We start from the raw sequence: 14,067 nt of genomic DNA, 5'->3' as shown, positions 1-14,067 counted from the left end.
AAAAGGAAAGGGAAAAAGGGAAAAGGAAAAGAAAACAGCGGCAACCATCTAAGGAGGCACACATATTTACTAAATACTATATCGAAATACAGGATAACACAATATAATACAAAATAATTGAAATTAAGGCTAACGAATCAAGTAAAATAGGAGAAAGAGAGTGAGTCCCAAAACCGAGAGGCCTACTGTAGCTCTAGGCGAAACAACTGGAATGCTCCCACATGCTCCCCCTGGCTCCTTGGATTCAAGAGAGCGAGTCCAGCCCCGAAGTGAAATTATATAGTGTCCTTGTCTCGTGACTTATCCCTGACCATGATGTTCTCTGGGATATGTAGTCTTCTTCTGTAAGCTGCGTATTCGGTAAAATTATCCATGCTTTACATGATGTTATGATGTGGAATACTGATAGCAAAATTACAAAATTACAAAACCATGACAGCCATTAATAATGTTAGCTGGGTCATCTCTGCTGATAAAATATACTGAGGCCTGTTAGTTCCAGTCTAGAAAAATTAGACCTGCAGAAATTTTCAGTATTTGTTGACGTGCGATGGTGTCTGGGGATGACAACAATTAAATCTGAGACTTAAGATAAAATATTCTACTGACATTTATGTTTATGGTACTAACAATGCATATGACTCAAAGTGAAATAATAGAAAGCATTATACAAATGGATGGAATCTCTAGTTTTTAGCAGAGAAATAATCCAGCAGATTGATCACACCAAGCAATTCTCATGTATTTTCAGATGCACATCAATTTGACGACTGTACTTGAATTTTCCCGCCAACTGACAGCCTACACAAGAGATGCTCCCAACTTTGCGGATAAAATGGATGTAATATATTTGGCTTATATAATGGAAAAGTTAATTGTCTTCGTGGATGAAGTTGAAGATGTAAGATATTTTTTGTATGCTGAAAGTATCTCATAGAAGTGAAGTCTTCACATATGGCCCTGTTCTTAATGTATGCAGGCACACACTGAAGCTTCTAAAACTGCTTGCCTGGTATTCAGCAGCAAACATTCCTCATATGCTGCTATGTCTTTCTTTATGTCAGGCAGCTGAGCCGTCTCATCTGACCGACAAAAACATTTCTGCTAAGGAATAAAAATTGCTTTTCAATAAGACACATCCTTAATTTTCTTTTTCATTTTTATTTTCACTGCAACTAACGGTGCCTGAAAAAGCCTCCAACTTCAATTTCATCATCATATGCTAGACCTAAAGTGTATTACTAAGGGCTCTCTAAGAGTTGTGTTTCAAAGATACAACTGTGAAAGCCGCTTCATTCAATATCCTTTCGAGGGGGGGGGGGGGGGGGGGGGGTGGGGGGGGGGGGGGGGGGGGGGGGGGGGGGGGGGGGGGGGGGGGGGGGGGGGGGGGGGGGGGGGGGGAATACAAAAACAAGAAAGAAATATTTGAATTTATCCCATAAATTCAGCAACATGCCTTTGCTTCATACACACTTCCAAATCAGACACCATTTTGTCAGACTGCCTCTCTGCTGCCATCCATCACACAGCAAGAAAATGTAATGGAGTATTAGCAGAAAGGTTCAACATGTAATACCAGCGCATCAACATCTGCCACTGATGCTGTGTACCAACATAATAAAATAGAAGGCATTACTTTTGGAGCAGCCTTTGTACATTTTTATATGTTAGTGGTACTTTGTCTCATCTTGGGATTCATCTCTCAAAGCATCAATTGCTTTAAGGACAGTTACTGGGAAAATGTACACATATTAGCCCAAAATTTTGTATTTTTAATGTCATAAGTTTATTCTTCAATGATACATTGAATTATAGTATAAATGATTACATCTTAATACATCTTCTTATTTCTCACCTCTCATTTTGCAATGCATGCAAACTGTATTTTTTATTGGAAATCCAGAAAAAATGTTATAGCTTTTCATTCCTTAAACATCTTTCTCCATTGCTGAATTTCTTTTTACATTGCAATGAATTATCTGTGTATTTGCATCATTTTTCTGTTCCTATTAGTTTGACATCTTAGCTTCTTATGCTTCCTTTAAGTTGTGTTTCTCTCTTGATGATTTTTTTCTGTGTTCAGGTGATATCTTCTTGTACCTTTGGCATGTCTTTGTTTCTTAGGAATTCACAAACCTTCAGAAAAAATGGTAAACGTGGTTTTGAAATCTTACTCAAAAATAAGTTTTAAAATTCTAGGAAGTAAATATTTTAACTTCTACTTGAAAGCATCACCAGAAATACTCACAGTGAAAGTTACTCTTTCTAAATTAAGTAAGCTAATAAGATTTTGAAACACATAGTCACGCTTATTAAAAACTCCAAAACGTCATCTGACAAAGGCTGGGATTTATCACATGGAATTAGTCACAAAAGTAAATTAAAACACAACACTATAAGCCCATACTTTCTATATAGCCAGTGAGATATTACAGATTTGTATCAACACTTCAGTTATATCTCAAATTTGCACTATTAAGTCTGTAACAGAAATCTATTCCAAATAAATTATCCTTCTCCCCTGCAAGGTCCTTTTACAAACTATGAAGTTGTTTTTTTTTTTTTTTTTTATAGAGCCATGGCCACTTTTAATAGTTTAAGAAAGAGGTTAATAATTCTGGAATTCCATTAATTGCCCAATGAGAATCATTTTCATGGTGTGCCTTGCAGATATGTTTAAAAAATGTGAACGAATACATTTTTTTTTTTTTTTGAAGGTGTTGGCATTTTTATTTTCTTGATATTTCTGTTTCAGTACATGTAACTTTCTTAACAAAATGAAAAATATCTTTGAATGATGGTTACTAGGAGAAATACAATCCCCGTTCTTAGTTGTGGTCTTGCATACTTACTTCCTATTGTTGTATTTTGCAGAAAATACTCATTTGTTTGTTTTTTAATTTTCAGATAGGGGATGCTCTCATTGAAATTGCAAGCAACATAATGACTGTTGATGACCATGTATTGTGGATGGCTCAAAAAGAAGACAAAGCCTGCTCCAGAATTGTCCGGTGTGTGGAACACATTGCAAGTCAAATACTGACCAGCAACATCCAAGTTATTTCGAAGGTATTTCATAAAATCACATAGCACTTTTGACAAAATTTATTTTAAAAATGTTTTCTTTGTGATTTTTACTTCTAAATTCTACGTAGAGAAGGACAAGATTGTATAAATCAGATACTCAGCTTAGCCTATTTCTATAGATTTACTTAGATTCTGTAGAATTTTTTTTCCTGCGTTCTGTTGGGAACAGTGAAGCATTTTCATGAGTATCTCTGATGATATTAAGAATTGTTTTGCATGATTTTGCTTTTATATATTTATTCTTACATTAGACTGTCTTTGTCACTTTCAACATCTAAGTGGTAGAAATGTGTAGAAGTTAGAAAGTCTTGAAAATTATCTTTATAGAATTTCAGATAAATATTTCAAAGCCTTATTACTCTTTCGGTTACCTTTCTTGATTTCAAGCAACCTTTTTTATTTTGTCAGCTCCTCTATTTTATTTTTATTTTTATTTAGTTGAAGATACTGCACAGAAGTAAAATCAGTGTAGTTTCAATTAAGGCAATAATGTATTAAAAAAAGAGTAGAAGAAAGAAATTCTGGACTGAGTTGAATTACAAGCTGAGCTGAACAGCATAGTAACCTTAGTCCCTTTGCTGTATAATTTTAGTAAAGTACAGTCTGATCCACTTGAAGAATAAACTGACAGAACTTATTGGATTTATTTTTATAACACTCTTCTACATAAAATGATCAAATTTGCTAGAATCGTTTATTTTTATTAAGATATAGAGACAATAATTTGCTTTTTAGAAGTATTTTGTAATTTGACAGCTAGGGATGTTCCTTATACTTTATACTTCAGGTGTCTTTTAAATGTCAATTGCCAAAAGTCTTTTTTTTCTTGTCACTGCTTCAGAAAGAAGTTGACATTAATGTGACATGTAGGTCAGAGTCTGTAGCCTTTTTTCTATGCCTTGTATTTTTTGCTTCTTGCAGTGTTCTGTAGGAGAATTAGTTTATGGTTGAGTGCAATTTGTAAATAAACAAAGCTGTGGAGTTTTTCTTTTTGTCATCTCATATAGTACCAAACATGTCTGTTCCTTCTGGAGGCCAGCCAGAAAACTATACATAGAAATTGCATCTGCTTTCATCTCCTTTTCTTTTTTCTTTTCCTTCCCCCCCCCAAAAAAAACAACACCTGAAACCCCCAAAGCTTAATTAGCGACTAGTTTATAAAACACTTTCTGAAAAGAAATGGGCCTTGATAAATTCTGTTAGCTTAACAACAAATGCACAACTACATTCCCTATCAGTTGACAAGCTAACTGGAAGCTGTGACTTCTGCTATTATTCCTATGTTACTGTTGGAAGACAAAACTGGTTTTCCATTTCCTGGAGGTCAGAAAAATGCCATGATGAAAATCATCATTTAGATCTTCTTAAATCTCCTTTGCAAAACAAACTGTAGATATACCCCAGGGTATGGAAGCCCCTTCAGAGGCCAGACAGCAAGGTTTGTCCCAGATTAATTTCCCTTCAGTATTGTTTTGAGGTACTTGCTTCTGCTCATATTTTTGTGTTTACTTATGTCAGATCTGCAGTTTGAGAAGGAAGACTTCCTGTGGATGATAAACTTGTCTCCTTAGTCCTGTCAGGGGTGTGCTGCAGACTTTAAACCATAGAATCATAGAGTGACTTTGCTTAGAAGAGACCTTAAATCCCACCAAGTTCTACCCTCTGCTGTGGGCAGGGTACCACCCACCAGATCGTGGGCTGGGTCCCCATTCAACCCACAAACCTCTGGCTATGACCATCCAACCAATTCCTTATCAATCGAATAGCCATCCACCATATCACTCCAATCTATTCGTCCAATTTTGAGATAAAGTTGTTGTGTTGGACCAGCTCCTGGAGTTTTCATTTCACTCTCCCACTCATAAAAGCCAGAATATTTAAGGCTAATTGCAATATATTTGCTGTTGTTGTTTTTATTTTTAGTCTGCTCCACTTAGTACTGTTCTCTGCTTATCCCTTCAAGGACCCTTTTTGACCATTTTGCTTAGGGATGCCTTTATGTGAGGTTTAGAAAATGGACTCCACATTATCATTTTCTATATCTGTAACTAAAAAAGATTAGCTCATGGCTTTTTGTAACATGTACCTTTCTTACAGATGCTTGTTTCCATGGATAGTTTTGCTCTGCATTCATCTATATCCATTTCATAATTCATTTCAGAGTCCTAATAAGGAACAGCTTCAACTTCTATTTTACCCGTCTGTTCCTATATGCTGAGAACAGTGTGTTCACACTGTTTAAACATTGCCATGGGATTATTTTGAAAATGAAAAGTTTAAAGTTTAAAGAATTTTGTATTCAAAATTTAGAAAATAGGACTTGTGAAATCACTTGGACTGTCACTACAATATCCTCCAGCTAACATTTTCTTATCATCATCTCACAAATATGAATGAGGAAACTAGTTCTATTCCATTCTACAGCAGGAAACTTGAAGTTCTAAATAATTAAATGGCTCTTGCCAGGGTTTTAGAAATGCATTTCCACACAGAAGTTTTAACTGAGACACATAGCTTGATTCTGGTGATATGGCTAATAGTACCGTGCAAATGGGATAATGGAATGTGATCTGTGAAAGACAATCAGAAATCATTCAATGCATCCAACAAATAGCTGAGCTTCTTTCCATTTCATTCTGAAGCACAGAACACATCCTTGTCCATTTTAAAAATAATCCATTCTACTGCTGTTACTAATTGACCTCATATCTGTATTGCTTTAAATCAAAATTAAATCTGTTGAAGCTGATGATGGCACAGTTGCAAAACTGGTACAAAATGAGAAATAAATTAAAGGCTTTTTAAAATTATTTATTAGCTGTCTTGTCATCTTTTTTTACTTATGCCTAAGAAGTTTTCAAGCAATCTGTCTGTACTCTTGTAGAGTTTTATGTGAGTTTTTAAAAATAAGTTCCATTTTCTTTCTTACCCCTATGCATTATGTATGGAAGCATGTACAAACACAATCTTTATAAACTATGTACAATAAATACACAATATTCATATAATTATATGTAATTAAGCCTAATGAGTTAGCAATATCTCTGCTTCTCAATATGTTTTGACAGGTATCTCATAATATTGCTCTGGAGGCCTTTATGATCAAGCCATCTAATTTCATGGGAATGACTTGCACTGCCTTCCAAAAAATACCTGCAAATGTTGGCAAGTCAGTTGTGCATGATTTGGGAGGCTGGGAAGCAGATCCCCATTCTGATCAGCATTTGAATTTCAAGTGCAACACTGGCAATCTGAATGGTTCCTTGTTGAATTCTTCTACTAGGGTAAGTCAGAGCAATCACAAATATAACTTAGTTTTTCAATGTGGGTAATAATTTCAATATTTAAGTTGCCTTACTATGGTGTATTGGATATTTTGTTGTTCTAACAGATATCTCACTAATAATGCAGGATGTGAATAGAAATAAGTGTTTTGTTCTTTCTATCTCTGGATCTAGTTCTGAAAACATTTCCATGCGTAACCAATTCGTTTGAAGTAATTTGGCAATGTTTGTTTTAGTGAGGTGCTCTCTGGATTTTACATTTCAGAAGTTTTCAGACTAATAAGTCAATGGAAATTATCTTTACATCCACTAAATAGTATTACATTCTCTTTTCTCTGAACTTTACACAGAGGGAGGGTGCTACAGTGCAGTTTTTGAGTAGTAGGCCAAGAAACACAATAATAAATAAGACTTTTAATAGAACACTGTTAATATCAAATAATGAAGTGGAACAATTAAATTTTGATCTAGTAGGAAATGGAATTTTGCATTTGGCTGAGCATGTTATTAAATTTAAGTAGTGCAGAGTTGGAGTTTTGTTATCCTTCAGCTGAATCTCAGTTTAATAGCCTTATTTCTTGAAATACTTAATATGACAAAATGATATTTTCTGGATAATACTACCAGTTTATTGAACTTTAAAAGTAATTTGATTGAAGTTATTTTCCCTTTGGTGCATTTTAATCTCTGTATGGGTTAGGCAGAGATGTGGCAGTAGCTTGTGCTCTCAGTATCTTTTGGTTAAAAAAGGCCATCTTAATGATAGAATAGGCAGATTTTTTTTTTTTTTTTTTTTTTTTTTTTTTTTTTTTTTTTTTTTTTTTTTTTTTTTTTTTTTTTCCCCTGCAATGGAATTAACTTCCTCTGTGGACACTGTTAATATGTCTGTCTAGGATGACCTATGCAGTTGTCTGAAAAGAGGAGACTGACATTTATAAGATGAAAACCAAATGTCAGAGATCTAAAACCCAAAACAGAGAGCTAAACATAAACCATATATAAGTGTGTATAGGAAACTGGTAATCACAGCTGATTAATCAACTGAGGCAAGTGTCGCGTCAGCTGTGGGAGCACAGGTGAAGGTAATTCAGCTGTGGTCCCAGAAGGGGTGAAGCTTGACTCCACCTGCCCTAGACTTCATTTAAGGGCTGACCACCACTGAGGCAGCATCTCTTTGAGACTGCTCCTTTGTGGGGAGTGGATAGCCAGCCTCAGCGTTTTCCAGACAGACTGAAGGTGAGGAGCCATCCATATTGGTGAGTCCATCTTTTGTATTATTCCACCTTACAAAGGGAAAATACTGAATGCACACAGGAAGATGACCTACAACAATGCAAAGCAATTTTGAAGTATATTATTTATATTCTGTGAGTAATGATGTTATTATCACATTAGATCAGTAGATGTATAGATCACTAGATCAATCTGATGTCAGAATTTTCAACAACACACCGCAGAAGATTCAGATGTTAGTTTCATGGCCTTAAGACCAAAATGTACTTAGGCTGTAGTGTAATATGTGTATCCTGAAAAGCAAGAAGCTTCCATTCATTTTTCTCTAAATCTTTTAAGCTAAGCACTTGTTTAACTCATTCTGAAATGAACAGTATTCCTTATATTAATTTATTCACTGTTTAATAGAACAAATTATATAATTGTAATCTATAACAGAAAATAGGATTCTTTGTCTTTATCCCAAGAGACATTAATTCTGTATTTTCTCTGTGGAGACATACAGTAAACCAACTTCATAGTGCTGTATAAAATTCAGGAAAATAGAGTTTGTCATGGAGGTGGGAGTTGCTTGTTTCCAAAGTTTAGTCACTGTTTTTTAAAGTACTCATTACTCTAACTACTTAGAACTTCATTTTAGATGATGAACTTATTCTTTGAATTTTCCTCTACTTAGCATAGGATTAATCATAAAGAAGGAAAAAAATCTAATGAAAATCACTAAGTACAAATGGTAATTACAACTTTAATTTACCTTCTAATAAAAGCATAAATGTTTGTCCTTAAAGAGCTCATGTTTACACTGTTTTATGATAAAAACTTTATTTTTCTTCAAATGTATAACACTGCAAGTCATCTGCTCAGTAAGCATAACCAATTGTTTATGGCATCGGTCTGTTGATAGCCATGTGTCTTAATGAATTACAAAAAGTGTGTAATCATAAAGAAGTTTGTGGGAAGTTGATGGGAGAGGACTGAAGTAGGCAATCACAAGCGCTCTAAATAACACATGAGATTTTTTGTACTATTCCTATCCTTATATTTTCAGGCACCCATAGGAAACTGATACAAATTTAGTAAGGAGTGTTCTGTTAGTTGTTTAACCTGATCTAGTTACTATGAAATAGAGAACCCCAAAAAGGGGAGAAAATACTGAAGGAATGAAAGAAATTAACAAGAATAATTGAAAATTCAATAATTTAAAAGGTACTAAAATAGATTCGCTACTTAAACTTTGGGAGATAACTCTTAAACGTATGTCAACTTTTGTTTCAAATATGTGGAAAGTCCTTTACAGACTAACTTACATTGCTTCAAAATATTCCAGGGCAAAATATTGTTTCAGTGTGATGCAGAGATTTTTCTCTTTCAATCTCATTTTGACTCAGCAGTCAGTGAACAATCTGAAAGTCTGAAAAAGAATTATCACTATTGCAGATCAAAAGTTCTGCTATTGTAGAGCTTAGACCCAGATGCTTTGTCTTAAATCCCATTTCTGCTGTTAGAAGTAGACAGTTTACATTGCCTGACTGAACTCCATTGGATGAAAAAACATGGCTCAGTTATATGATCCTGTTTTATGATACAGTGGCTTGTATTTTGACACAGTGTATGTTTTGATCCTGGTTAAATAGGCCTATGGGTGTCTTTTCAGCCTGAATAGTTGGAGCTCATGTTAGAGGAGCGCTACTAATACACTGCCCCATAGCCTGACTGTACTGTAGGGATATCACAGTATTGATACATGAATACAGGGCTACTGTAACACTTGAACTCAGACAATCTGAGAACAGTTTAGGGCTAATGAATGTCTGGTGTCTGATTCCCATTTGATGGATAGTAGTCTGAACCTACTTCCTGCCCTAGCCTGATTCTATGAATTATCTCCAGTGTGTACAAATATCAGTTGTACAGTTTATTCTTTCCTCTGTCTCGCTAAATTACATCAACATAAAATGAATTATTTAAATGTCCTGCCTATCATAATTAAACATGAGGTTCATAGAGGACTGTAAACTCAGTATTCACTCTCAGATTTCTAAGAAAATATGTTACTTACGTAATTCATGGTTTCAGCATCACTGTCAACACTTGTTAAAGAGTAAATATTGTTCATCTTTCTCTAGTTTCATTAGTTTTTCATTTGATGTAGGGAGGAACATAAGTCTGTATTTTCCCACGTAATCACTGATTTCTGAAATTCAAATTCCATTTAAATATGCTTAATATATTTCATTTTACTATTACATTTTATTTAGTTTTCATATTTTTATGAGCCAGACAGGTCTTTTGATTTATCAGATTGCATTGCAGGTGATGTCCATACACTAAAATGTTAAAAGTTGATGTTAGTATTGATACTAGATGTGCAATGAAGAAAAATTCTGAAGTGCTTTCACGAAATCCTTTGATTGCTTAAATCACTTTGAGTCATACAATTACAGAAATATTTTTTCATTGTCATAATCATAAGATGTTAAAAAAAAAAATCAACTTTTTTCTTACGTAAAGTCAATTTGAATATCAAACCACATTGATAATGTAAAAAATTTGTAGTACATTCACAGATAAAATTTAGCACTTAATGCAAGGATTTGCACTACCACCCACTACTTTGATTAGGATAAAGCATAGAAAATCCCCAAAAGAAACAATGAAGGGAAAAGTTATGAGTTGCATAAGAACTGCTTTCGAGTCGGTCTTTTAATAAAAGTGCTTTTCATGGCAACTAAGTGTATGTGAAATGCTCCTAATCTTTATAGATAATTAATTATATCAATTTAGAAGCTGTCTAGTTGACTGTGCAACAATTAAATTTCTTATTAATGCAAAACCTAATTCTTATATAAATAATAATTACAATTTATACTGAAAGTTTTTAAGGCAGTTTTAGATGTGCAGTTACCCAGTTAGAGGTTCCAAAATGGTTTCAGTGATAGTATTACATAAACAGGTGTTTTAGACATTAAGATTTGAACAGCGCCTCATATTTTCATTAACTATGTGTATTCTAATTACCTGCAAATCTGTTTATGTGAAGTTGGTATTTTTTAAAATGTGTGCTTAGTGCTGCTACCTTGATTGGGTTGCTTATCCATTAAGCATACACTTTTCTGTGCTCGGAATGCCTGTGTACAGCATTTTTCAACTTAGGAAATTTAACGTTCAAAGAAATATGTCAAATCAGTGAACTCAATTAAAATGTAATGCAAAATGAAAATATTTCCAGTAACTTTCATAGGAATTGGCAATTTTTAATTAACTTTTCTCATCCAATTAGTCAGATTAACTGCTCACCCAGTCCTGAAATTCCTTCATTCAATTCTACCTTAAAAAAAAAATAAAAAAATCAAGAAAAAAGTACAAATGTTTTTCAGCCTTTTATTGAAAAGATTCACATAGCAACATTGTATAACCACATACTATATATATATATAAATACACACACATATATATATATATATAAACAAAGTATTAGTTAAGGCACCCAACAAAAAACTACTCTACTACCTACAATAAAATTAGATCACTCGGATAATTTTGTATTTCTTCTTCTAGAGTACAATAGTTATTGTCTTATTTGTAGTATGGATGTGTTGGCATCACCATTTCCGTCATAACTTCTAATTACTCAGCATGCATCATTTGTTAGAGAGTATTACAGCATCTCTATCATCAAATATTACAAGCTTTGATTGTATCTGTATAACATAGATTGCTATAAGAATATCATTTTGTTTTTTCTGAATCTGTAGCTCTTATGACTGCAGAAATACAATATTGCCAAGTGAAGCAGTAAACCAGGGAAAAAAACAAACAAACAAACAAAAAAAAAACCCCTAGTTTCTCAGTTTACATACACTGAGTATTACAGTGATGCAGTGGGCTCAATACCAATAAGCACAGCATCATAACTTATTTTTGTTTCAAATTATTTTTTCTTCAAGTTTTGTAAAACATCATCATTATGTTCAGGTCAAGACTCTGCGTACTACATACTATAAGTTTTCCTGTTCCTTTTCTTTCAGAAATTATCTATTTTTTTCCCCCATTTTCTTCTTTACCTGCTGTTTACTTTGTGTGCCTAAGAACTCAAAACATTTTTCTCTTATTGTGTATTGACACTAATTTGTGTATCTGCTTTGGGAACTTCTGGGAAAGTATTTTAATTTTACAGTAACCATTTTAGGTCTGCTCTTTGAGTAGCTTATTAGTTTTGTCAAAAACAGATGTCTTTGTGTGATTGAGAGTTTAGTCTATTTTATCTGCTTTCATCCCTTCATGTTTATTCAATGTGCTTTGTTGTTTGTTTTTTTTTTGTTTGTTTTTCTGAAGTATTTTCTGTGTGAGCATGAATTTGCTTGCAGTTGATTAGTGATTGTACGCTGAGTAAAAAGTGAGGTTTCTGTCATTCAGTTGATTAGGTGGACTTAATTTCAAAATCAAACACACAGAAGACGAACTACCTCCTTTTATTCCAAAATCCTAAATGCACACCATGACATATCTGTACCTCTCACTACTGTTCCCTTTCAGACATTTTCTTTATATATTATGCCAGTTATGACATCTTTGACATACGTAGTTCTGTGTTCAATCGTTAATAGAACACAGTAGACTTCAGTCTGCACATACTCCCCATGGTCTTCTACACTGTGAATGGCTATCCTACTATTTCTAAATATAGAGAAAATGAAATAGCACCAAAATACTATCCATGCTTGTGCAACAATGTCAACTATATTAGATCTGCAGAAGGGTTCCTACAACTCTTCTACTTGTTTAACATACATCAATGAGATTGAAATACATTATGTTTTTTTGAAGTAGGAAAATGCACTGTATCATGTTCTATTTCATGGCTGGTTTCTGCATTAAAAAAACCCACATAAAATGTAATTATAAGCTCATGTCCCTCTTATGTTACCCTTTGCCACTTCAGCATATAAAAATTCTGCAGATAACATCAGCCAACTTGAAGAATTTTCTGTATTTATTGTTTATGGTTCTGATGTTTCTGATACAAGTATAGTATTAAAAACTTTCATTTATTTAAGTGATATTATGTTTTCCATTCATGCTATGAACAGCTTAGGGTTTTAATTTGTATATCTATGCAGAGGTCAAAAGTAGTCTGAACAGTTTATACAGAAAAAGACCAAATGCAAGAACAAAGGACTTGGAAAAGTACCAGCTTATGTGATGTAAATTTCTGTTATTTCAATTCACATTTGCTTTCATAAATTTAACATGGCTCGTGTTGATTTTATGAGTGCTTTCAATATATACCTGATACTCTCACTTTCTCATCCACAATGGTTGTGTGAAAAACTTTTCTTTTTTAATCTCCACACCAACACTCTCATTACAGAAAAGTTCTCCTTGGGGTTTCCCAAAGGGCATTGGAAGATTATTTTCTTTGTTACAAAAGAAGGAAGCAAATTTACCAGACTTCCTCATGTGCATTCTGCTGTTAAATAATGGTTTGTACACTAATTAAGATAAATATTGTAACAGAAAAACAGTGACACTATGGCAGTTAATAACACAGTACATTAATTGTTAGAACATATTTTAAGTTAACTTAATGCTAAGGAGATAATACTGAACAAGTAGAAAACTGAGTACTACCAAAATTACTGGTTGTGCATTGACATTTGAAGAGTTATAACCCTACTCTGAATTTGTTACTGTATCAATAATCAACTTTTTAATTTTTATAGCTCTGTATATAAACTGATGCTTTCTTAATTCTTCTTCCTAGTACTTGTTTAATTTTCCCTGGATAAGGCTGATATCTACAAAGAGGCCACACCTCAAAATCTATTAAATACTTACATTTCATTATTCAATACCTTTTTACTACGTGTTTAGCTAACATCATTGCCTATTTTTGCTGTTAAGATATTTCTAGTTTCTAAACTGATAGCTATAGTAGCTACACGAGTATAGGTTTTGCTTGCTTTCTTGGTTGATTTGATTTCTGTTGGCTTATTTTGGAACACAAATAGTTTGCTGACAAAGCATTCACTAGAGTAGATCACTTTGAAGATTAATGGGTGTGAATCTTCCCCTAGAAACACTAATTGTTTAATGACATTTCAGTCTCCTGTATCTGATAACCCAATGGCACAGGTGTGAGGGAGGTTCTTATTGGAGGATTCAAACTCTGCTTGTAGCATTGAGCTACCCACTGAGAGGTACTCTGTATTTCCTTGCAAAGGTTATGTGGTAGATGGAACTTCTGTTAAGGGTCTGATGTTGTACTAAAGGCAAATGGAACAATTTCTGAGGTAATGTATAAAACGTTTTCAAATGTTGTGTGATTTTTTTATTTTTTTTTTTGTTGGGGTTGAGTTCATGTTGTATATAAGGCAATATGTATATTTTTTTCTGTGTTGTATACAAGGCAATAGCTTTATGTTGTGGTATTTTTTCAGAGGGTTTAGATATAACCAGGTAT

At 33.7% G+C, this 14,067-nt stretch overlaps 1 protein-coding gene across 2 annotated transcripts in view; it reads left to right on the top strand.

The window, feature by feature from the left end:
• Nucleotides 1-14,067, top strand: part of ADGRA1 (adhesion G protein-coupled receptor A1) — a 238,991-nt gene that overhangs the window by 128,150 nt on the left and 96,774 nt on the right. For both annotated transcript variants that reach the window (XM_072340010.1, XM_072340011.1), the window contains 3 exons: nucleotides 752-901; nucleotides 2,908-3,069; nucleotides 6,156-6,371. In XM_072340010.1, the coding sequence (XP_072196111.1) occupies nucleotides 752-901; nucleotides 2,908-3,069; nucleotides 6,156-6,371 (528 nt within the window). The remainder of the gene's footprint in view (nucleotides 1-751; nucleotides 902-2,907; nucleotides 3,070-6,155; nucleotides 6,372-14,067) is intronic.

The sequence above is a fragment of the Excalfactoria chinensis genome, chromosome 6 (assembly GCF_039878825.1).
Source record: "Excalfactoria chinensis isolate bCotChi1 chromosome 6, bCotChi1.hap2, whole genome shotgun sequence".
In the NCBI taxonomy this organism is placed as follows: domain Eukaryota; kingdom Metazoa; phylum Chordata; class Aves; order Galliformes; family Phasianidae; genus Excalfactoria; species Excalfactoria chinensis.
Note: the sequence above shows the minus strand (reverse complement) of the source record. Positions and strands in the feature narration are given on the sequence as shown.